The following is a 26,712-nucleotide window of genomic DNA, read 5'->3' as shown; positions in this document are numbered from 1 at the left end:
ATAGACTCTCCTGACTCTCTCTCTCTCTCTCTGTTTTTGGATTCAGGCAAATTATTTTGCTTTCATCAGGAGAGCTGATCTGTTGGCATTTAAATCAAAATGCAAATGGCTGTGAAAGGAAGATGCACTCGATAGAAATTCAAATTGCACAACCAGCAGCTTGTAATCACGAGCAAATTCACAGTGCAGTGTTGACATTATTCAATTTCAAGACAGATTAAGGCATTATGGGAAACTTTGTTTAATCCAGCAAATCAGCATATTGCTTCACTTTTGCCAACATGCTCATAAAATCCATTGGTGGTTTTAGAGTGATTACAACATCTGAGATTGAGTGTGATGTTTGTGTGTGGGTTCAATATTACACCTTTGTGAGTTTTTAAGAAACATGACGCTCTCTGGTTATATAAACTCGCAGCTGAAAACATCCACTGTAATCGTTGTGCACTTTCAACTTGTGGCTGGCTTCACTATCTAAAGCTAATGGGTTTGTCTGCTGTTCTCCAAACCGAACCGCTTCAGAGGTTAAATTAAAGGTCTCTATTCTTTTTTAAGAGTAAACTTTAGGGTCACTTCATTTTGTTCCACTTGTGTTCAGTTTTTAGCTGGACTGGCAGCTTGTGGAGCATTTTTTGATTTTAGGTCCTTCCTTAGTACAATAGTTCATGTTGCATGTTTGACTCCATCTGTAGGGAAAAAGTGAGGGGGTGAAGAAAGATGGTATAGAAAATCACAGTCTTTCTTTTTATGTGACATTTGACCCCTGTGATCAGTACATTCACACGTTCCTCCTTCACACAGCTCTGTGAGTGATGGGATCACCCAACAGGTCAGTTTTATACGGGAAATTGTTTGGACAGAGTGTTGGTATTATCTTCAATCCTTAAACACTGTTAGCTTATTGCAGCTTAAAGGCATAGATTATACTTGACACTTCTATTCTCCAGAAGGTTGTTAGAACAAATGAGAATCTAATAAACTATAAGTCTGCAGAATTAAGCAAAAAGCTCCACAGACTTCTGGAGAATTTAAATGGCTTCATTACCCCTATTTTGAATAGGATTCATTTTTCAAACAATCTTCGAGTAACATCTATTAAAAGGACTTACATTAATTTTCATATACTGATCCGGACAGGACTGGGATCTTTGTAGTTAATTTTTTTTCTTGGTTTAATACAAGTTAATTAAACTCACAAATATTATTACAATTTTTATTTATATTATTGGCTTGCCATGCTTCAAAATAATCACGGTTACAGGCATCTACATTGGAAGTGAAAGGGAGATATTTAAATGCAGAAATGTGAAGCTTATTATTAAACGTATGAAGCTTGTTATTATTTCTATATTTTTCTTTTTAAGGAATCAACTTTACACAAGTGCTGTCCATTGAGCTTTACTTACTGTATCGTCTGGATGGCCACATGCTCTTACTTATTTATTTTCTCCTTAAAGCTGAAGTAGGTAACTTTTGTAAAAATATATTTTTTACATATTTGTTAAACCTGTCATTATGTCCTTACAGTAGAATATGAGACAGATAATCTGTGATAAAATCAAGCTCCTCTGGCTCCTCCCAGTGGTCCTATTGCCATTTGCAGAAATACATTGCTCCCGTTAAGAAACAACCAATCAGAGCTGCGGTCCGTAACTTTGTTTGTGTTCAAAATGTAGAAAAATTTATATAATAATTGAGTACACCATGAATCCATTTTCCAAACCGTGTTTTTAGCTTGTTCTGAATCACTAGGGTGCACCTATAATAAGTGTTTATATTCGGACTATTTATAGATTGCTTCAGGGGTGAGATAGGTCTGACTGCAGAACCGCAGAACCATTACGTCACAACAGTCTGAGGACGACAGCGCCAGCCCGACTGTCTGAGGGCGGAAGTGGGCGGGGCAAGGAATTACGCTACTTCCGTGTTTTGGAACTTTTAAAGTTTAAAACAATGTTGTTATTATTAAGACTTTGTTTTAAACGATTTATTTGAAAATGTATATTTAAGACTGATTAACAATATTATACATTAGACAAAGCATAAAATTAAAAATAAATAATCCAATGAAAACAGAGCTTGAGAGTTTGAACATTTTATTCAGTTGAAAATAACTTTAAATACTCAAACAACATAGACCACCATACACAATAATATAATGGACTGAAAAAAAAACAAAAACATTAATTTAAATAAAATGAGTTTTAAATAAAATCACACACTAGCTGTTTTCTAATTAAATAAAATTACAAAATCAAACTAGATAAATAAATTATATAAAACAAATTAAACCAAAGAAAATAAATCTTATAAAAGTTATACAGGCACAAATTTTACATCAATAATTCTCAAGAGAAAAATAAATAACAAATTAAAACTCCATAAACATGGAGTTTATTCTGAGGTGCCTTTCGTCGTGACATTCGAAAAGAAAAACTTCCATGTCCTGTTGAAACTGGAACTGAAACATGAAAGGCTTTTTGGCCAGTTCCAGATCATCTTTTCTTTCCGCCCGATCAAGTTTAAGAAGGGCCTCTTCCTGGTCTTCCTTCTTTAGGTCCAGATATGACGGCTCTTGCACAGAACCTCTGAAGGAGTGGCAGTTGTCCCGCAGCCATCCAACTGCGGTCCTGAGGTCTTTGACCATCTGTGGTTCCTTCATGAGAGAAGAGTTCAAAAAAATAATGAAATAATTAATTCATTTAAAAGAATTATTCTCACAAGAGAAGAGATGCACCACATTTGGCTGCTAGCTCATTTCCATCTGTTGTCCCTGGGGAGATTGGAAGTGTCCTCAACAATACATTGTGGTTTAATCAGGATGCATGTAAAGTAATGTTTTGAAATTATGCAATTCTCATGGTCAGAAAATTTAACAAATGCTGTAAAATACAACGCAACAACAAATTAAATCACAAACCATGAATATGTAACCCAACAAAGTGATACTGTGATATTGCTAAATATTAGCCTAACTTACAAAATTATTCCTTTAAAAAAATATGTATATATCAGTACAGAGCTGTCTTGTATAAGCGTAACGTTATAATGTTAAGTATGTTGCATCTATCAAATATATAACTTCTTTTTACTTCTTTCTCTTCTTCTTTTCCTTGTTCTACAGTGTGCTCCGCCATAGTTAAACCTTTTATTGTCTATCTTTTACTGTCTAAAAACCTTTTAATGTTTATCTTTTACTGTCTAAAAACCTTTTACTGTCTAGTCTAAACAAACACGTCTAAACATGAACTTCCGGCATCGGGCTGCTACCCCGCCCACTTCCGCTCTCAAACAGTCGGTCTGGCGCTGTCGTCCTCAGACTGTTATGACGTAATGGTTCTGCGGTTCTGCAGTTGGTTATTATTGTCAGGGGTACCGCGGCGGAGTAACCCAGTACCTTTGTGATTCTTCATAGACATAAACAGAGAGAAGTAGTTCCGGCTACAATGTTCTTCCGCAAGACGCAAGCAGTTCTGTTTATTAACCGCTAGAGAGTCACAAGTTACCTACCGCAGCTTTAACATCATTCCAGCATTTATGGCTAGTATTTGCTTATCGATTTAGAACAAATTCAAATGCAGCACAATCAGAATAAAATGGGAAATAAGCTTACATTTTCCCCATAAACTTAATTAGCCTAATCACAATAATACACTGTGTGCGTAGAAAAGAATCACCCCCATAAAATAATAAAATTTTGTTGTTGTGCAGCCTGAAATGAAGACGGACACAGTTTTTGCTATATAATGTGGCATTTTATATATATATATATATATATATATATATATATATATATATATATATATATATATATATATATATATATATATATATAATGCCACATTCTGAATCTTAAACTCAGGATGTTGAGTCAGTAATTGCCATCAACAATAATGCAGGAGGCACTGACACATATGAGTCCAGCATCATTCTGATAAGCAATATCTCTGATTACAGCATTGGGATTTTAAAACAGACTTTGCATAAAAATGAACATAAAAACCATGCAATGCATCAGTATTCCAATGATATACTTCTCAAACTACTTAAACATCAAACATGTTTAAGAGAGCAAAATCTTTTAAGATGTATCTATACGACGATATAATTCATTATAAATCAAACAGAGATTATACTATCTAACACAAACATTAAAGAGGATCTCAGTTTATAGGATCAGGGTTATAGCATTAAAAGGCACGAAAATCTAAGGGCATTAATATGATGTGAATTTTTGGGTCTAAATCTTTTAATCTGTTATTAAGAGATGCACATAGAAAATGACTTGAATACACTTCTGTGATGAACATGCTTTAATTTTCTGAATAATGTGAGGCTTAAATTAAAAAATGCATAGGTGGCATGTCAAGATAGTCAGTTAATTGAGTACAAGGTCTCATTAACAGGCTAATAAAAAAAGAAAATGAGTTAGCATAATTTGTAATACACATATCAAAATTAGAGAGCAATCTATAAATACTTTTTTTTCTTTTTCTGAAACTAATCTTCATTACCAAATTTTGAAAGAATATAAGCTGTGGGTATACCACTGTTCTAGTAACATATTTGACAAAAAAAAAATATATATATATATATATAATATAGAAAACAGTAACCACTGTAGCATGAATGATAATTTTTTTTTTTGCAGTGTGACAGGTGCATTATCTTAAATAAAATATTGCCGGCTGATTGGGAGATGCTTGCAGGGAACTGCATGTTGCTGAAGGAGGTTTTGATGAACATTTGCTTTCACCTGCAGAAAACATCCCCCAAACCATGACACTTCCTCCTCCACCTTTCACTGACTTCTTTAGGCACTCTGGCTACAGTCTTCTTTACCCAGTTTGATGGCAAACAAAATATTCCCTATCACACCCAAATAAATAAAACTTGCTCTCATCACTAACGTGAACTCTGGATTAGTTCTCCTCTCTCCACATAACATGCTCCTCAGCAAAGGTGATTCTAGCCTTGTATTCAGTCGCATCTGCTGCGTATATTTGTGTTCATAGCTTCACTGAATAGCGTCCATTAGGGCTTACAATTCCAAATACTGATATATTTACACATTTATTTTTTTAGACTAAATCATAATTTCTATACATTTTTCCACTGATTATATGATCTGATTAGTGTTAATCTAGCTGCTTCCAGTTCTGTCTCAGATATGTAAGGGCAGAATAATGTCTGAATAAAAACAAAAGAATAATGATAAAAAATAGTGAGGATTATCAAAGACCCAAGACGTGTCACTCATATAGTTTACAATGCTTATTATGGTCACTCTATTAAAGGAAGCCCCGCCTTCTGAGTAAAAGAGCCAATCACTAATTGGTAAAGTCATTGCGTCACTGCAGCTGTCAGAAGTCCTGGTTGCTATAGTAACAATCAGATTTCTGAGATGTGGCTTCTTTACTCTTTGCGTGCTCTTAGGAATACATAAGCGCACTGGTTGGTCTGGCCTGAAAAATATGTTTTTTGATGCTATTTGAGCATAAGAAACAAAATTTATGAGGCAGTTGTTGTCAGATTTCACTGGTGATTTCAAATATGAAATTTAATCATAAACTTGGCGAACAACTTTGGATAATTTGATGTTTTCCCATTCAAAGAGATATTAGTTGCACTTGCATGCCCGAGAGGTGTTTCAAAGATGGCCGCCGAGTGACATGACTTACCTTAAAGGGACTTTGGGATAATGTCTCATACCTGGCAAAAAGGTATGAGACACAAAGAGGAGAAAATACTGTTGCAGACAGAGCAAACTCACTGATCACGTTGAGCGAAATATTGGATGAACATCCTAAATATTCAATTGAGGGTTTATTGTATCTTTGAAGGGAGCTCAGCGTTTCAAAATTTTGTTGGTATTTTCTTTTAATCTTATCTTCATATAATTCATATTAAAGTAATATTAGTATATTAATGTTTTTGAGCACCGTACCGCTTTGTTTAAATTTGTAACCTAGGAAACGGTTTGCCACCTGCTGTCAGAGAGTGAATTTGCATTTTCATTTAGCCAATCTGCTGTTTTTGTTTTGTGCAGATGTTAAGTAGCATACTTTCACAAAGATGGGGTCAGACCATTCTATTTTTGCTTTAAATTGTGAAAATATACAATCTAAATCAAAACTGCTCAAGCTACACGTGGCAACTTTGTTTGGATAGTGATTTAAATACAGTGGTTCTGCAACAGTTTCATGCATTGCAATTCATATAAAGGCCCATCCAGAATAAAAACAAAAACACGAATGAACGAAATGAATGAATGAATGAATGAATGAACAAATGAAACGAACGAATGAATGATTGATCGATCTGCCCAGCCAGCGCACACACAAAGTGGGAGATACTCTGAGAGAGACTGTACAGTGCCAGTTGACACTGTCTTTAAGCTGTGTCATCCCATCCTCATACATTATTTACTACTCAAAAGGTATATATATCCAGTATTCTAGCATGCAACGTGGCTAGAAGACATCTCCCTTGAGTTGCCACCATAAGAAACATGTGAGGATAAAAATATGTTTCCTAAACTCTCAAAGGAGGGACCAGGGCAATAAACAAACATTTGGAATTCACTGGCAGATGCTTGGCCTCGCAGATGATCATGAAACGAGAGATAATGTAAGGAGGGCGCAGTGGTGAAGACCAGCAGCATCTTAGAGGGAATGAACAGGACCACCCCTTATGAAACAAAAATATATTGCAATATACTGGAAAATATCATGTAATATATTAGGCATATATTCTTATATATATTTACATTTTTCCAATATATTGCAATATATTAAAAGCGGCAATCATTTGTATATTTTGCAATATATTATATAATGTATGTATCATCAATATATTATTAAATGTATTCAAATATATTAAATATTAGAAAATAAAAAGGGAAAATAATATATTACAATATATCACAATATATTTTAAGAAATATATTGGTAAATATATTTTTCTTTCTTAAGGGGACTCTCGAATGAAAGAAGAATAATGTGACCAACAAGAGTGGAATGTTCATGCCAGTTCTTATGGTATGTTATGTTCTTATCCTATCAGATGAGCTTCCATATAAAAATTTGAAGCAATACAAGAAACTCAGTCACTTATTTTATTTCCAGCATCATTACTCCAGTCTTCAGTGTCACATGATCTTTCAGAAATCATTCTAATATGTTGATTTTCTACTCAAGAAACATTTCTTATCATTACTGTTGATATAACGCGAGCCTTGATATTTTTTTTTCTTCTGAATTCTTAAATGACTATAGAGGTTTACATAATTTTTTACATAAAGTTATTTATAAAATGTTCTGAATTCTAAAATAATTTATTTGCTTAGGTAAAGTGTATTTATGTTACTGATTTAATACAATATAAATTATATAAATACAAAAATATAAATGCATATATGATGCTTATTTGATCTTTGAAAATAATCAGATTTTCATTATAAATAGATCTAATAATTACACTCCCCTTCTCACTCTGAACAGTTTTGTAAGGCAAGCATCACCATTACTACAGCTCATACTTATTTATAAATTTTAACAAAGCCTCAAGTATTACACTTCAGATCATACCAAATCCTCCACTATTTGTGCCATATGAATGACACCTCAAATCATGCAGTTTGTTGAAGATAAATGTGCAATTACTTTTCTGTGCTATCAGACTCACAATTAGATTTTTTGCTAAGTAAAAATGTAGTTTGCATCACTGTCTCCTCCTTTTTCTAATTTCTTATAAGAAATCTCAGCTATATGGCATTGATATTCTGATCAGTTCAAATATTTCCAGAATTCTTGTATTTTGTGTCCTTTGGGGAGCTGCTGGAGAGCAGGCACAGATCTGTACTAGAGAGGTGCTCAGTGTCCTCTGTATTCTCGTCATGATGGTTATTGTCTCTGCATTCCCATCGTGACTTCCTGATTCAGCCTCTGCATTCTAATCCTGTCGCAATGATGCGTCGGTGTGTCCGGATTGATAATAAGGATTTACCAGTGTGTGTGTGTGAGTGAGTGAGTGAGTGAGTGTATGATAGAATGATGAATAGATACTGTGTGTGTGTGTGTGTGTGTGTGTACGCACGTGTGCAAATGTGTGAACATTATGCATTTGTACTCTTAAAGGAATAGTTCTCCCCCTCCAAAAAAACAAAAACAATTTGCATTATTTACTAAACCTCCTATTTTTGCAAACACGTATACATTTCTTTTTTACCATGTAACACAAAAGACTATGGGTTAAGACAAAAATGTCTGAATCAGACTATGAATACAAATTAAACCTATTTTTTTTATTTTTTATGTTCTCTTCCTGATAAAAGCCCACCCTTTCAAGACATGTCAGCCAAACTGATGTGAGCAGACCCAAACATCCACAGTGACTGACAGGCAGAGAGTTTCACTGTACCCAGCACACTTTTCTTGCTGTTTACATAGGTGTCCCCGAGACAGGTCTGATCTCTCAGCACACTTATTTCAGTGATATTTGTCAGGTAGCAATATTTTAAAACAGCTTACAACACTTGTAATATTATTCAATCAACTGGAAAAATTTAATTAAATTAAATTAAATGAATGCATTTAACAGATGTTTTATCCAAAGCGACTTACGGTGCATTCAAGCTATCAATTTTACCTAGCATGTGTTAACGAGGAATCGAACCCCCAACATTGCGCTTTACCGCTTGAGCTACAGGAATATAAAATAATCACAGAGCGAGCCAGCCAGGAGTCGTACCTAGAATCTTCTGATCCGTAGTCAGACGCGTTATCCATTGCGCCACTGACCCACTGAAAAAAGAAAGAATAAACCAGCGGTGCTTGCATTACACTACTAAAACTGTTTACTGTATAAAAAGTACAGAAAAAAAGACCTTAGAATCAAAAATTAAAATACTACTACTAATAATAATAATATGAACTACATACCCAGCAGGCACACAACGTCATATGACGTTAATATTAGATTAGATTTAGGTCGCGACGTCAGGTAACCAAAATTCAATGTCAAGCCAACGTCTAATGACAACGTTAAATTGACGTCCAAGACCAACATCATCTGACGATGATATTAGGTTGTTTTTAGGTTGTGTTATAAAATAACCAAAATCCAACGTCTAGCCAACGTCTCAAGCCAACGTCACATTGACATCGAATACTGATATTTAGTCGTCAGGTATGGCAACCAAAATCCAACGTTACCTAGACGTCATAATGGCAACGTCCAAACAACGTCAAATTAAAACATCATTTGACGTTGATCTGTAGTTTGTTTTAGGTTGTGACATTAACTAACCTAAACCCAACGTCGAGCCAACGTCTCAAGCCAACGTCACATTGACATCAAATACTGATCTTAAGTCGTCAGGTATGGCAACCAAAATCCAACGTTTTCTAGACGTCATAACGGCAACGTCGAAACAACGTCAAATTAAAACATCATTTGACGTTGATCTGTAGTTAGTTTTAGGTTGTGGCATTAACTAACTAAAATCCAACGTCGAGCCAACGTCTCAAGCCAACGTCACATTGACATCAAATACTGATATTAAGTCGTCAGGTATGGCAACCAAAATCCAACGTTTTCTAGACGTCCTAATGGCAACGTCCAAACAACGTCAAATTAAAACATCATTTGACGTTGATCTGTAGTTCGTTTTGGTTGTGGCATTAACTAACCAAAATCCAACGTCGGGCCAACGTCTCAAGCCAATGTCACACTGACATCAAAAACTGATGTTTAGTCGTCAGGTATGGCAACCATAATCCAACGTTTTCTAGACGTCATAATGGCAACGTCCAAACAACGTCAAATTAAAACATCATTTGACGTTGATCTGTAGTTAGTTTTAGGTTGTGGCATTAACTAACCAAAATCCAACGTCGAGCCAACGTCTCAAGCCAATGTCACACTGACATCAAATACTGATCTTAAGTCGTCAGGTATGGCAACCAAAATCCAACGTTTTCTAGACGTCATAACGGCAACGTCGAAACAACGTCAAATTAAAACATCAATTTGACGTTGATCTGTAGTTAGTTTTAGGTTGTGGCATTAACTAACCAAAATCCAACGTCGAGCCAACGTCTCAAGCCAACGTCACACTGACATCAAATACTGATATTAAGATGTCAGGTATGGCAACCAAAATCCAACGTTTTCTAGACGTCATAACGGCAACGTCGAAACAACGTCAAATTAAAACATCATTTGACGTTGATTTGTAGTTAGTTTTAGGTTGTGGCATTAACTAACCTAAACCCAACGTCGAGCCAACGTCTCAAGCCAACGTCACATTGACATCAAATACTGATGTTTAGTCGTCAGGTATGGCAACCATAATCCAACGTTTTCTAGACGTCATAATGGCAACGTCCAAACAACGTCAAATTAAAACATAATTTGACGTTGATTTGTAGTTAGTTTTAGGTTGTGGCATTAACTAACCAAAATCCAACGTCGAGTTAACGTCTCAAGCCAACGTCACACTGACATCAAATACTGATATTAAGATGTCAGGTATGGCAACCAAAATCCAACGTTATCTAGACGTCATAATGGCAACGTCCAAACAACGTCAAATTAAAACATCATTTGACGTTGATCTGTAGTTAGTTTTAGGTTGTGGCATTAACTAACCAAAATCCAACGTCGAGCCAACGTCTCAAGCCAACGTCACATTGACATCAAATACTGATGTTTAGTCGTCAGGTATGGCAACCAATATCCAACGTGTTCTAGACGTCATAATGGCAACGTCCAAACAACGTCAAATTAAAACATCATTTGACGTTGATTTGTAGTTAGTTTTAGGTTGTGGCATTAACTAACCAAAATCCAACGTCGAGCCAACGTCTCAAGCCAATGTCACACTGACATCAAATACTGATCTTAAGTCGTCAGGTATGGCAACCAAAATCCAAAGTTTTCTAGACGTCATAACGGCAACGTCGAAACAACGTCAAATTAAGACATCATTTGACGTTGATCTGTAGTTAGTTTTAGGTTGTGGCATTAACTAACCAAAATCCAATGTCAAGGCAACGTCTTAAGCCAATGTCACATTGACATCAAAAACTGATGTTTAGTCGTCAGGTATGGCAACCAAAATCCAACATTTTCTAGACGTCATAATGGCAACGTCCAAACAACGTCAAATTAAAACATCATTTGACGTTGATCTGTAGTTAGTTTTAGGTTGTGGCATTAACTAACCAAAATCCAACGTCGAGCCAACGTCTCAAGCCAACGTCACACTGACATCAAATACTGATATTAAGTCGTCAGGTATGGCAACCAAAATCCAACATTTTCTAGACGTCATAATGGCAATGTCCAAACAACGTCAAATTAAAACATAATTTGACGTTGATTTGTAGTTAGTTTTAGGTTGTGGCATTAACTAACCAAAATCCAACGTCGAGTTAACGTCTCAAGCCAACGTCACTCTGACATCAAATACTGATATTAAGATGTCAGGTATGGCAACCAAAATCCAACGTTATCTAGACGTCATAATGGCAACGTCCAAACAACGTCAAATTAAAACATAATTTGACGTTGATCTTTAGTTAGTTTTAGGTTGTGGCATTAACTAACCTAAATCCAACGTCGAGCCAACGTCTCAAGCCAACGTCACATTGACATCAAATACTGATGTTTAGTCGTCAGGTATGGCAACCATAATCCAACGTTTTCTAGACGTCATAATGGCAACGTCCAAACAACGTCAAATTAAAACATCATTTGACGTTGATTTGTAGTTAGTTTTAGGTTGTGGCATTAACTAACCAAAATCCAACGTCGAGCCAACGTCTCAAGCCAATGTCACACTGACATCAAATACTGATCTTAAGTCGTCAGGTATGGCAACCAAAATCCAACGTTTTCTAGACATCATAATGGCAACGTCCAAACAATGTCAAATTAAAACATAATTTGACGTTGATCTGTAGTTAGTTTTAGGTTGTGGCATTAACTAACCAAAATCCAACGTCGAGCCAACGTCTCAAGCCAACGTCACATTGACATCAAATACTGATGTTTAGTCGTCAGGTATGGCAACCAATATCCAACGTGTTCTAGACGTCATAATGGCAACGTCCAAACAACGTCAAATTAAAACATCATTTGACGTTGATTTGTAGTTAGTTTTAGGTTGTGGCATTAACTAACCAAAATCCAACGTCGAGCCAACGTCTCAAGCCAACGTCACATTGACATCAAATACTGATATTAAGTCGTCAGGTATGGCAACCAAAATCCAACGTTTTCTAGACGTCCTAATGGCAACGTCCAAACAACGTCAAATTAAAACATCATTTGACGTTGATCTGTAGTTCGTTTTGGTTGTGGCATTAACTAACCAAAATCCAACGTCGAGTTAACGTCTCAAGCCAACGTCACACTGACATCAAATACTGATATTAAGATGTCAGGTATGGCAACCAAAATCCAACGTTATCTAGACGTCATAATGGCAACGTCCAAACAACGTCAAATTAAGACATCATTTGACGTTGATCTGTAGTTAGTTTTAGGTTGTGGCATTAACTAACCAAAATCCAACGTCAAGGCAACGTCTTAAGCCAATGTCACATTGACATCAAAAACTGACGTTTAGTCGTCAGGTATGGCAACCAAAATCCAACATTTTCTAGATGTCATAATGGCAACGTCCAAACAACGTCAAATTAAAACATCATTTGACGTTGATCTGTAGTTAGTTTTAGGTTGTGGCATTAACTAACCAAAATCCAACGTCGAGCCAACGTCTCAAGCCAACGTCACACTGACATCAAATACTGATATTAAGATGTCAGGTATGGCAACCAAAATCCAACGTTTTCTAGACGTCATAACGGCAACGTCGAAACAACGTCAAATTAAAACATCATTTGACGTTGATTTGTAGTTAGTTTTAGGTTGTGGCATTAACTAACCTAAACCCAACGTCGAGCCAACGTCTCAAGCCAACGTCACATTGACATCAAATACTGATGTTTAGTCGTCAGGTATGGCAACCATAATCCAACGTTTTCTAGACGTCATAATGGCAACGTCCAAACAACGTCAAATTAAAACATAATTTGACGTTGATTTGTAGTTAGTTTTAGGTTGTGGCATTAACTAACCAAAATCCAACGTCGAGTTAACGTCTCAAGCCAACGTCACACTGACATCAAATACTGATATTAAGATGTCAGGTATGGCAACCAAAATCCAACGTTATCTAGACGTCATAATGGCAACGTCCAAACAACGTCAAATTAAGACATCATTTGACGTTGATCTGTAGTTAGTTTTAGGTTGTGGCATTAACTAACCAAAATCCAACGTCAAGGCAACGTCTTAAGCCAATGTCACATTGACATCAAAAACTGATGTTTAGTCGTCAGGTATGGCAACCAAAATCCAACATTTTCTAGACGTCATAATGGCAACGTCCAAACAACGTCAAATTAAAACATCATTTGACGTTGATCTGTAGTTAGTTTTAGGTTGTGGCATTAACTAACCTAAACCCAACGTCGAGCCAACGTCTCAAGCCAACGTCACATTGACATCAAATACTGATGTTTAGTCGTCAGGTATGGCAACCATAATCCAACGTTTTCTAGACGTCATAATGGCAACGTCCAAACAACGTCAAATTAAAACATAATTTGACGTTGATTTGTAGTTAGTTTTAGGTTGTGGCATTAACTAACCAAAATCCAACGTCGAGTTAACGTCTCAAGCCAACGTCACACTGACATCAAATACTGATATTAAGATGTCAGGTATGGCAACCAAAATCCAACGTTATCTAGACGTCATAATGGCAACGTCCAAACAACGTCAAATTAAGACATCATTTGACGTTGATCTGTAGTTAGTTTTAGGTTGTGGCATTAACTAACCAAAATCCAACGTCAAGGCAACGTCTTAAGCCAATGTCACATTGACATCAAAAACTGATGTTTAGTCGTCAGGTATGGCAACCAAAATCCAACATTTTCTAGACGTCATAATGGCAACGTCCAAACAACGTCAAATTAAAACATCATTTGACGTTGATCTGTAGTTAGTTTTAGGTTGTGGCATTAACTAACCTAAACCCAACGTCGAGCCAACGTCTCAAGCCAACGTCACATTGACATCAAATACTGATGTTTAGTCGTCAGGTATGGCAACCATAATCCAACGTTTTCTAGACGTCATAATGGCAACGTCCAAACAACGTCAAATTAAAACATAATTTGACGTTGATTTGTAGTTAGTTTTAGGTTGTGGCATTAACTAACCAAAATCCAACGTCGAGTTAACGTCTCAAGCCAACGTCACACTGACATCAAATACTGATATTAAGATGTCAGGTATGGCAACCAAAATCCAACGTTATCTAGACGTCATAATGGCAACGTCCAAACAACGTCAAATTAAGACATCATTTGACGTTGATCTGTAGTTAGTTTTAGGTTGTGGCATTAACTAACCAAAATCCAACGTCAAGGCAACGTCTTAAGCCAATGTCACATTGACATCAAAAACTGATGTTTAGTCGTCAGGTATGGCAACCAAAATCCAACATTTTCTAGACGTCATAATGGCAACGTCCAAACAACGTCAAATTAAAACATCATTTGACGTTGATCTGTAGTTAGTTTTAGGTTGTGGCATTAACTAACCAAAATCCAACGTCGAGCCAACGTCTTAAGCCAACGTCACACTGACATCAAATACTGATATTAAGATGTCAGGTATGGCAACCAAAATCCAACGTTTTCTAGACGTCATAACGGCAACGTCGAAACAACGTCAAATTAAAACATCATTTGACGTTGATTTGTAGTTAGTTTTAGGTTGTGGCATTAACTAACCTAAACCCAACGTCGAGCCAACGTCTCAAGCCAACGTCACATTGACATCAAATACTGATGTTTAGTCGTCAGGTATGGCAACCATAATCCAACGTTTTCTAGACGTCATAATGGCAACGTCCAAACAACGTCAAATTAAAACATAATTTGACGTTGATTTGTAGTTAGTTTTAGGTTGTGGCATTAACTAACCAAAATCCAACGTCGAGTTAACGTCTCAAGCCAACGTCACACTGACATCAAATACTGATATTAAGATGTCAGGTATGGCAACCAAAATCCAACGTTATCTAGACGTCATAATGGCAACGTCCAAACAACGTCAAATTAAGACATCATTTGACGTTGATCTGTAGTTAGTTTTAGGTTGTGGCATTAACTAACCAAAATCCAACGTCAAGGCAACGTCTTAAGCCAATGTCACATTGACATCAAAAACTGATGTTTAGTCGTCAGGTATGGCAACCAAAATCCAACATTTTCTAGACGTCATAATGGCAACGTCCAAACAACGTCAAATTAAAACATCATTTGACGTTGATCTGTAGTTAGTTTTAGGTTGTGGCATTAACTAACCAAAATCCAACGTCGAGCCAACGTCTCAAGCCAACGTCACACTGACATCAAATACTGATATTAAGTCGTCAGGTATGGCAACCAAAATCCAACATTTTCTAGATGTCATAATGGCAACGTCCAAACAACGTCAAATTAAAACATAATTTGACGTTGATTTGTAGTTAGTTTTAGGTTGTGGCATTAACTAACCAAAATCCAACGTCGAGTTAACGTCTCAAGCCAACGTCACACTGACATCAAATACTGATATTAAGATGTCAGGTATGGCAACCAAAATCCAACGTTATCTAGACGTCATAATGGCAACGTCCAAACAACGTCAAATTAAAACATAATTTGACGTTGATCTTTAGTTAGTTTTAGGTTGTGGCATTAACTAACCTAAACCCAACGTCGAGCCAACGTCTCAAGCCAACGTCACATTGGCATCAAATACTGATGTTTAGTCGTCAGGTATGGCAACCATAATCCAACGTTTTCTAGACGTCATAATGGCAACGTCCAAACAACGTCAAATTAAAACATCATTTGACGTTGATTTGTAGTTAGTTTTAGGTTGTGGCATTAACTAACCAAAATCCAACGTCGAGCCAACGTCTCAAGCCAATGTCACACTGACATCAAATACTGATCTTAAGTCGTCAGGTATGGCAACCAAAATCCAACGTTTTCTAGACATCATAATGGCAACGTCCAAACAATGTCAAATTAAAACATAATTTGACGTTGATCTGTAGTTAGTTTTAGGTTGTGGCATTAACTAACCAAAATCCAACGTCGAGCCAACGTCTCAAGCCAACGTCACATTGACATCAAATACTGATGTTTAGTCGTCAGGTATGGCAACCAATATCCAACGTGTTCTAGACGTCATAATGGCAACGTCCAAACAACGTCAAATTAAAACATCATTTATCGTTGATTTGTAGTTAGTTTTAGGTTGTGGCATTAACCAACCAAAATCCAACGTTTTTTAGACGTCATAATGCCAACATCCAAACAACGTCAAATTAAAACATCATTTGACGTTGATCTGTAGTTAGTTTTAGGTTGTGGCATTAACTAACCAAAATCCAACGTCAAGCCAACGTCTTAAGCCAATGTCACATTGACATCAAAAACTTATGTTTAGTCGTCAGGTATGGCAACCAAAATCCAACGTTTTCTAGCAGTCATAATGGCAACGTCCAAACAACGTCAAATTAAAACATAATTTGACGTTGATCTGTAGTTAGTTTTAGGTTGTGGCATTAACTAACTAAAATCCAACGTCGAGCCAACGTCTCAAGCCAATGTCACACTGACATCAAATACTGATATTAAGTCGTCAGGTATGGCAACCAAAATCCAACATTTTCTAGACGTCATAATGGCAACGTCCAAACAACGTCAAATTAAAACATCATTTGACGTTGATCTGTAGTTAGTTTTAGGTTGTGGCATTAACTAACCAAAATCCAACGTCGAGACAACGTCTCAAGCCAACGTCACACTGACATCAAATACTGATGTTTAGTCGTCAGGTATGGCAACCATAATCCAACGTTTTCTAGACGTCATAATGGCAACGTCCATACAACGTCAAATTAAAACATCATTTGACGTTGATTTGTAGTTAGTTTTAGGTTGTGGCATTAACTAACCAAAATCCAACGTCGAGCCAACGTCTCAAGCCAATGTCACACTGACATCAAATACTGATCTTAAGTCGTCAGGTATGGCAACCAAAATCCAACGTTTTCTAGACGTCATAATGGCAACGTCCAAACAATGTCAAATTAAAACATCATTTGATGTTGATCTTTAGTTAGTTTTAGGTTGTGGCATTAACTAACCAAAATCCAACGTCGAGCCAATGTCTCAAGGCAACGTCACACTGACATCAAAAACTGATATTAAGTCGTCAGGTATGGCAACCATAATCCAACGTTTTCTAGACGTCATAATGGCAACGTCCAAACAACTTCAAATTAAAACATCATTTGACGTTGATCTGTAGTTAGTTTTAGGTTGTGGCATTAACTAACCAAAATCCAACGTCGAGCCAACGTCTCAAGCCAACGTCACACTGACATCAAATACTGATATTAAGATGTCAGGTATGGCAACCAAAATCCAACGTCTTCAAGACATCATAATGTTAACGTCCAAACAACGTTAAATTATAACGTAATTTGACTTTCATCTTTAGTTTATTTTAGGTTGTGACATTAACTAACCTAAACCCAACATCAAGCAAACGTCTCAGGCCAACGTCACATTGACATCAAATATTGATATTTAGTCGTCAGGTATGGCAACCATAATCCAATGTTTTCTAGACGTCAAAATGGCAACGTCCACACAACATCAAATTATAACATAATTTGATGTTGATCTGTAGTTCGTTTTAGGTTGTTGCATTAACTAACCAATATCCAACATCAAGACAATGTCTTAAGCCAACATCAGATTGACATCAAATACTGATATTTAGTCGTCAGGTATGGCAACCAAAATCCAATGTCTACAAAACATCATAATGTTAACGTCCAAACAACGTAAAATTAAAACATCATTTGACTTTGATCTTTACTTTGTTTTTAGGTTGTGTTGTGATATTAACTAACCTAAACCCAACGTCAAGCCAACGTCTCAGGCCAACGTCACATTGACATCAAATACTGATATTTAGTCGTCAGGTATGGCAACCATAATCCAACGTTTTCTAGATGTCATAATGGCAATGTCCACACAACGTCCAATTAAAACATCATTTGATGTTGATCTGTAGTTAGTTTTAGTTTGTGGCATTAACTAATCAAAATCCAACGTCTAGCCAATGTCTTAAGCCAACGTCACATTGACATCAAAAACTGATATTAAGTTGTCAGGTATGGTAACCAAAATCCAACGTTTTCTAGACGTCATGATGGCAACGTCCAAACAACATCAAATTAAAACATCATTTGACGTTGATCTGTAGTTAGTTTTAGTTTGTGGCATTAACTAACCAAAATCCAACGTCTAGCCAATGTCTTAAGCCAACGTCACATTGACATCAAAAACTGATAGTAAGTTGTCAGGTATGGTAACCAAAATCCAACGTTTTCTAGACGTCATGATGGCAACGTCCAAACAACGTCAAATTAAAACATCATTTGACGTCGATCTGTAGTTAGTTTTAAGTTGTGGCATTAACTAACCAAAATCCAGCGTCAAGACAACGTCTCAAGCCAATGTCAGATTGACATCAAATACTGATATTTAGTCGTCAGGTATGGCAACCAAAATCCAACGTCTTCAAGACATCATAATGTTAACGTCCAAACAACATTAAACTTTGATCTTTAGTTTGTTTTTAGGTTGTGACATTAACTAACCTAAACCCAACATTGAGCCAACGTCTCAGGCCAACGTCACATTGACATCAAATACTGATATTAAGTCGGCAGGTATGGCAACCAAAAGTCATAATGTTAAAGTCCAAACAACGTCAAATTGTAACGTCATTTGACTTTGATCTTTAGTTCATTTTTAGGTTGTGACATTAACTAACCTTAACCCAACATCGAGCCAACGTCTCAGGCCAACGTCCCCAACATCGAGCCAACGTCTCAGGCCAACGTCACATTGACATCAAATACTGATATTAAGTCGTCAGGTATGGCAACCATAATCCAATTTTTTCTAGACGTCATTATGACAACGTCCCAACAACGTCCAATTAAAACATGATTTGACGTTGATCTGTAGTTAGTTTTAGGTTGTGGCATTAACTAACCAAAATCCACCTTCGTGCCAACGTCTCAAGCCAACGTCACATTGACATCAAAAACTGATGATTTATTCGTCAGGTATGGCAACCATAATCCAACGTTTTCTAGACGTCATAATGGCAACGTCCACACAACGTCAAATTAAAACATCATTTGATGTTGATCTGTAGTTAGTTTTATGTTGTGGCATTAACCAACCAAAATCCAGTGTCAAGACAACGTCTCAAGCCAACGTCAGATTGACATCAAAAACTGATATTTAGTCGCCAGGTATGGCAACCAAAAGTCATAATGTTAATGTCCAAACAACGTCAAATTCTAACATCATTTGACGTTAATCTGTAGTTAGTTTTAGGTTGTGGCATTAACTAACCAAAATCCAACGTCGAGCCAACGTCTCAAGCCAATGTCACACTGACATCAAAAACTGATGTTTAGTCGTCAGGTATGGCAACCATAATCCAACGTTGTCTAGACGTCATAATGGCAACGTCCAAACAATGTCAAATTAAAACATCCTTTGACATTGATCTGTAGTTAGTTTTAGGTTGTGGCATTAACTAACCAAATTCCAAAGTCGAGCCAACGTTTCAAGCAAATGTCACACTGACATCAAATACTGATATTAAGTCATCAGGTATGGCAACCAAAATCCAACGGTTTCTAGACGTCATAATGGCAACGTCAAATTAAAACATCATTTGACGTTGATCTGTGGTTAGTTTTAGGTTGTGGCATTAACTAACTAAAATCCAACGTCGAGCCAACGTCTCAAGCCAACGTCACACTGACATCAAATACTGATATTAAGTCGTCAGGTATGACAACCAAAATCCAACATTTTCTAGACGTCATAATGGCAACGTCCAAACAACGTCAAATTAAAACATTATTTGACGTTGATCTGTAGTTAGTTTTAGGTTGTGGCATTAACTAACCAAAATCCAACGTCTAGCCAATGTCTCAAGCCAACGTCACATTGACATCAAAGACTGATGTTTAGTCGTCAGGTATGGTAACCATAATCCAATGTCTTCTAGACCTCATAATGGTAATGTCCACACAACGTCAAATTAAAACATCATTTGATGTTGATCTGTAGTTAGTTTTAGTTTGTGGCATTAACTAACCAAAATCCAACATCAAGACAGCGTCTCAAGCCAACATCAGATTGACATCAAATACTGATATTTAGTCGTCAGGTATGGCAACCAAAATCCAACGTCTTCAAGACGTCATAATGTTAATGTCGAAACAACGTCAAATTATAACGCCATTTGACTTTGATCTTTAGTTTGTTTTTAGGTTGTGGCATTAACTAACCAAAATCCAACGTCGAGCCAACGTCTCAGGCCAACGTCACATTGACATCAAATACTGATATTAAGTCGTCAGGTATGGCAACCATAATCCAACGTTTTCTAGACGTCATAATGGCAACGTCCACACAACTTCAAATTAAAACATCATTTGATGTTTATCTGTAGTTAGTTTTAGGTTGTGGCATTAGCAAATCAAAATCCAACGTCGAGTCAACCTCTTAAACCAACGTCAGATTGACATCAAATGCTGATATTTAGTCATCAGGTATGGCAACCATAATCCAGTGTTTTCAAGGCGTCATAATGGTAACATCCAAACAACGTCAAATTATAACATCAATTTATTTTATTTTTTTTAATTGTTATTTAATATAGTGGTTTCACTTTATTGTTATGGTTCCTTTTGAAATTTATGTTGTTGCGTTGTTGCACCTACAGTCATGGCCAAAAATATCAGCACCCTTGGTAAATATGATCAAAGAAGGGTGTGAAAATTCATCTGCTTTAATCGTTTTGCACTTTTATATAAAAAAATCACAAAAATGTATCCTTTCATTGGATAATAAGAATTTAAAACAGGGGGAAATATCATTATGAAATATTTTTTTTTTTTCTAATACACATTGGCCACAATTAATGGCACCCTTTTATTCAGTACTTTTTGAAACCTCCATTTGCCAGATTAACAGGTCTATTTTTTTTTCTATAATGCCTGATGAGGTTAGAGAACACCTGACAAGAGATCAGAGACCATTCTTTCATCCAGAATCACTCCAGATCCTTTAGATTCCCAGCTCCATGTTGGTGCTTCTTCAGTTCACTCCTCTCATGTTCTGTAAGGTTCAGGTCAGAGGACTGGAATGGCTATAGCAGAAGCTTGGTTTTGAGCTCAGTGACCCATTTCTGTGTTGTTTTCGAGGTTTGTGTTTGGATTATTGTATGGTTGAAAGATCAAAACATGGACCATTATAAGATTTCTAACAGTCACTTACTGATTTTTTATCTGTTGGTATTTGATAGAATCCATGATGCCATGTTTCTAAACAAGATGTCTAGGGCCTCCAGCAGAAATATAGGCCCAGAAAAAAACAAATACAGCAGTATATTTCATTGTGCACATGGGTTACTTTTTTCTCTCTGTGTTCACCTAACCCATCTTGAGTGTTTGCTGCTAAAAAAATCTCATTTTTTTGGTTTCATCTGATCATAGAAGCCATTCACATTTAAAGTTCCAGTCTTGGCTGATAACTGAATTATGCTTTAGTTTGTTTTTGAATGAGCTAGGATAATTTTTCTTGTAACCCTCCCAAACAACATGTGTTGATGTAGGTTCTGTTTGACTTTTTTTAAAAGGTTTTCTGAACCAGAGACTCTGCTATTTGCTGCAGTTCTCCAGCTGTGACCTTTGGCGAGTCTTTAGCTACTCAAACTCTCCTTCTCACCACACATTAGGACGATATAGACAAGTCCTCTTCCAAGCAGTTTTGTAACATTTTATGTTGATTGGAGATTCTTAATTATTGCCCTGATGGTGGAAATGGGAATTTTCACTGTTCTAGCTCTTTTCTTAAAGCCACTTCACCAATTTGTTAACCTCAATTATCTCAATTATCACATCAGAAATACATTCTTTGGTTTTTCTCATTGTGATGAATGATTAAGGGAATTTGGGCTTTGTTTTCCCTCCTCTTTATATTTCTGTGAAACAGGTAGCCATAGCCATAGCTGGATAATTTCATGTTTATAATCAAGCTTGAGTGCTCAAAATTGTGAATTTGAATGGGAATATACTTCAGAGATATTTTACTCATAAAAATTTCTAGGGGGGCCAATAATTGTGTCCAATGAGCATTTGAGAAAAAACTTTTCATTTCTTATTATCCAATGAAAGGATACATTTTTGTGAATATTTTTTTAAATAAAATATCAAAAGGATTAACAATGAATTTTCACAACCTTCTTTGATCACTTTTACAAAGGGTGCCAATATTTTGGGCCACGACTGTACCTGCTTTCATTAGAGTGTTAGAATAAGTTGATGTACTTGCAAAGTTACTTGTAGTCAGTCAAACATATTCTGGGAGAGCATCAGAATTAGAAATTAAGCAGACAGTCTATTAGTACTATAATGAGAGTTAGTTGACATGTAAGTGCAATACTTATATTGTCAATAGAATATTCAAAAGGGACTATGAAAATAAAGTGTTATGACTTTAATTTGACCCATGACCATTCATGAACCATAACAGTTTATATAAATTGATATCCAATCTGTCACAGTTTTCTGTCTTTCTGTCACAGTCTTATGTCTTTCTGTCACAGTCTTCTGTGAGTGTTGTGTTTGTTTGGTGCCATGTGCTTTTGTCCTGTCTCTTTTCTGACCCCGCCCACTTTGTCACCTCAACGTCTTGTAAGTGTTACTGGTTCTCGTGTTTTTTTGCATCTTGGTTTTGTTTTTGCCGTGTTGGCTTTTTTGTTCTTAGACTCCAGAGGGTTAAAGTTAATCTTCCCTGCATTTGGACCCAGACCCTGTTCTTTCTTTGCTGGCCCGTGACACAATCTTGTTTGCAATATAATGCAATTCAAACACTCTCAAACATGTTAAGACATATTTAGGAGGATCAAAACAGTATTGCTTACTTAATTCTGGGCTGGAAACATTGTTTATCAAAACATAAACTTGTTGATCTTTGTGTTGGAAAGTAAAGTGAGTGCATGCAGACAATGCAAGCATTACTGTTTATTGTACAGTCTTATAATTATGCAATATAAATGTCTAATTCCTTTGCTATAATTTAGTCTGTTCTTATATATGTTTTTTTTAAATATATAAAATAATTGATCAGATTGATTGCTGCTTCTTACTTGCATTTTTCATATTTAAAGTACATTCTAGTTAAAAATTTAAAATTACAAATTTCATATTTAAATGTTGATCTCATCCATCAATGATGAATATGCTTCAACTTTTTCTGTGTATGGATTTTGTGAATAAGCACTACAGAATAATACAAGTTAATTTAAAGTATATTATTGTTTATTTTATTTGTATTTTTATTATTATTATGATTATTATTTGTATTAATAATCCCACGCCCAAACATAATGCAACACGGTGACATCGCGCTATTGCGCCATTTTGCGAATACTTGGCGGTCTTTTTTGGATCGGCAGGCATCAGTTTATCAGGCGGCCTGCGGTGCACTTACAGCTCAAACTGTGGTGAGTATATCTGGGTATTAGATCATGTATAACGTAAAAGTGTTTATGCCCCCCTATATAATGATATTACTTGTACGTATCAAATACATCGAAGTGTTTTAGCTGCAAGACGATGGGTAGAGATAATTAATTAAAAAATGGTAACTGTTATATCCCTGAAATAAAAACGCCTGAGTCATTAAAGCCATCTAACTGTTAGCGCTGAAAAACAGTTCAAATAAAGTTTAAACTTGAGACATATGTTTTTAATTATTATATTATTATTATTATTGTTTCGAATAATTTAACGATTCAATGCTTTTTTTTCTTCAATTGTGTCATGCGAATTAGTTATACAGGTGTTTATAGTAACTTAATATTCTGCTGTACAAGTTTAATTAATTTTGGATCTCCTTTAGCTTTCAGATTTCTACACACGATGTAAAGAGGCTCCTTTTTTATTTATTTTAAGCAAAAACAGCCTTTTCTTCTACAAGCTCTAGTTTTATATTTGGGGTTCAAGTTTATCACTAAGGTATAGTATTTAATATAGTGTGAATTTAGGGGCTATACTATATGAGGTTATAACTTTTGTTTTTGCTTTGTTTTGCATTTATCTCTTTGCCATGTTCTGAAGAAGCCATATTGTTGTAAGGTATGTTTTTTTGTTCATTTATAAAAGAGCCGCTAGAACAATCTGCTTTAATATATTACATTAATTAGATTAAAATATTAATAGATTGAAGGTAGTTAATCTGATTCTTGTGGTTTTCTTGTGTGCTCTTCTGTTATCCTATAATTTTGACACTTTACAGTTGCTAGCAAGGAGAAAATGAATGAAATTAATATTTACAGGCCAAGTTGTTGAAATAGTGTTGGTTTTACATTTTGAAATTGCACAATATCAGTTGTTTTGCAATAAGATAAAAACCTGCCAGTTTGGGTGAGCCTATGACTTTTAATCTAGTACCAACTGGAGGACCTGTATGATATCTGCATTATACTAGATATGATATGATATGAACACGTAACAGAAACTATAACATCTGCCTCATAATGTGTCATGTATAATTAATTATTTGGGCATTACTCTTGTATCCACAGGTTGATGACAAATGAGGTCATGGCCTGTTTCAGTATGAAGTGGGGGAAGGGGAAGCTTGCTTTCACCAAGATCAATCTGTACACTGTTGTCACAGGTAAAACAAAATTAACATATAATACAAATATTAGCATCATATCATTGTGACATTCAGCGTTGTTTAGTTTCTGTTTTAGTTGGTTTAGTGAAAACCAGTAACCTCGTATTGTAGGTACTCATCTGTCACACAGAAATCACACAAACTTCCATATATACACTTCTTATTGATTGGCAGGTCATTCCTGTTGCCAGCCTATCTTTATTGTTCAGAACTCTAACAATTGTTTTTGCATTCTCTAACAATTGTTTTTGCATTTAATGTATTAGACATTAAATGTTAATTTACCTAAAGACACTCTGCAAAAAAATACTGCAATGTGTCTTTGTTGTCATGGTTTTCTTTTGCTAGATTGTCTGCTTAGTGTTTGTCAATTGCATCACAAGCTGAAATATATTTTGATGACTTATAGCATGTAATTTACATTCATGGCTCTTAAAGCTAGGGTAGATTTTTATTTTTTTCTAAGAAACCAAATCAATAGTGTAAGTGGTCTAAATGTATTCTGTGGAAGGCAAATAAATAGTTAATGATTACATTCAGTGATTACTATAGTGCATCATATCCTATACTTACACATTTTCTTATTCAAATATTTCTTACAGAGAGTGTCCAGAAAACATCAAAAGAGACGGGGCAAATACTGCAGCAGCCACTGCCTTTTGTTTAAAATATGCCCCAGCAGAGCCGTCGCAAGGAGGGTGAGAGGCCCTGTGCAAAGTTGATGTGCGAGGCCCTCTACAATTTTGCGTGTGTGTGTGTGTGTGTGTGTGTGTGGTGGGGGAGGTTGCTGTAGCAAGGCAAGGCAAGTTTATTTATATAGCAAATTTCGAACAAAATGGTAATTCAAAGTGCTTTACATAAAATTAAGTAAAATAATCATGAAGAACAAAACTAAAACAAGCAATTTTAAAACTTTGGAAATTATTTAAAAATTGACTTGAATTTAAAACAGTTAGAAATAGAAAATGATCTTACAGTTAATACATAAAATACAGTGCAATCAGGTTGGACATCGCACAGTGCTCATTCAATAAATGCACAGCTAAACAGATGAGTTTTGAGTCTAGATTTAAATGTGACTAGTGTTTTAGCACATCTGATCTCTTCTGGAGGCTGATTCTGGAAGCAATGTATTTTGGTCCTAGGTCTTTGAGTGACTTCTAGACAAGTAAAAGTACTTTAAAATCAATCTTAAATGTAACTGGAAGTTAATGAGGACTGGTGTGATATGCTCAGATGTTCTAGTCAGAATCCTGGCAGCAGTGTTCTGGATGAGCTGCAGCTGTCTAATGGTCTTTTTGGGAAGGCCGGTGTGGAGCCTATTACAATAGTCCACCCTGCTGGTGATAAAGCATGAACAAGTTTCTCCAAGTCTTGGCTGGAAACAAAACATCTAATTCTTGCAATGTTTTTTAAATGATAGTATGCTGATTTAGTTACTGCTTTGACATGACTACTGAAACTAAGGTCTGTCTCCAGAATCACACCACGTTTCCTGTCTTGATTTTTAGTTGTTAGACCCCTAGAGTCAAAGTATGCATTCACCTTAAAAACTTCATCTTTGTTTCCAAATGCAATGACTTCAGTTTTTTCCTTGTTTAACTGAAGAAAGTTCTGGCACATCCAGCTATTAATTTCATCAATGCATTGGCAGAGGGAGTCAATGGGGCTGTAGTCATTTGGAGATAGGGCTAGGTAAATCTGGGTATCATCAGCATAGCTGTGATAGGCAATTAGGTTCTTTCTCATTATTTTACTTAGAGGAAGCATATAC

The 26,712-nt window shown here is 35.9% G+C and overlaps 1 protein-coding gene and 1 long non-coding RNA gene across 2 annotated transcripts; one reads left to right on the top strand and one right to left on the bottom strand.

Moving 5' to 3' along the window:
• Nucleotides 1-2,079: 2,079 nt before the first annotated feature.
• On the bottom strand, nt 2,080-3,348 carry LOC128016149 (structural maintenance of chromosomes protein 5-like). The gene is made up of 2 exons (XM_052600583.1): nt 3,093-3,348; nt 2,080-2,656 (listed from the first exon to the last, which is right to left on the bottom strand). The coding sequence occupies exons 1-2, from the start codon at nt 3,135-3,137 to the stop codon at nt 2,372-2,374; spliced, it is 330 nt and encodes a 109-aa protein (XP_052456543.1). The 5' UTR covers nt 3,138-3,348; the 3' UTR covers nt 2,080-2,371.
• Nucleotides 3,349-23,705: 20,357 nt separating this feature from the next.
• Nucleotides 23,706-25,921, top strand: LOC128016148 (uncharacterized). The gene is made up of 4 exons (XR_008184080.1): nt 23,706-23,757; nt 24,374-24,391; nt 24,841-24,935; nt 25,541-25,921. It is a non-coding gene; the product is annotated as an uncharacterized LOC128016148 (long non-coding RNA).
• The last annotated feature ends 791 nt before the right edge of the window (nt 25,922-26,712 follow it).

Source organism: Carassius gibelio, chromosome A6 (genome assembly GCF_023724105.1).
Source record: "Carassius gibelio isolate Cgi1373 ecotype wild population from Czech Republic chromosome A6, carGib1.2-hapl.c, whole genome shotgun sequence".
Taxonomy (NCBI): domain Eukaryota; kingdom Metazoa; phylum Chordata; class Actinopteri; order Cypriniformes; family Cyprinidae; genus Carassius; species Carassius gibelio.
Note: the sequence above shows the minus strand (reverse complement) of the source record. Positions and strands in the feature narration are given on the sequence as shown.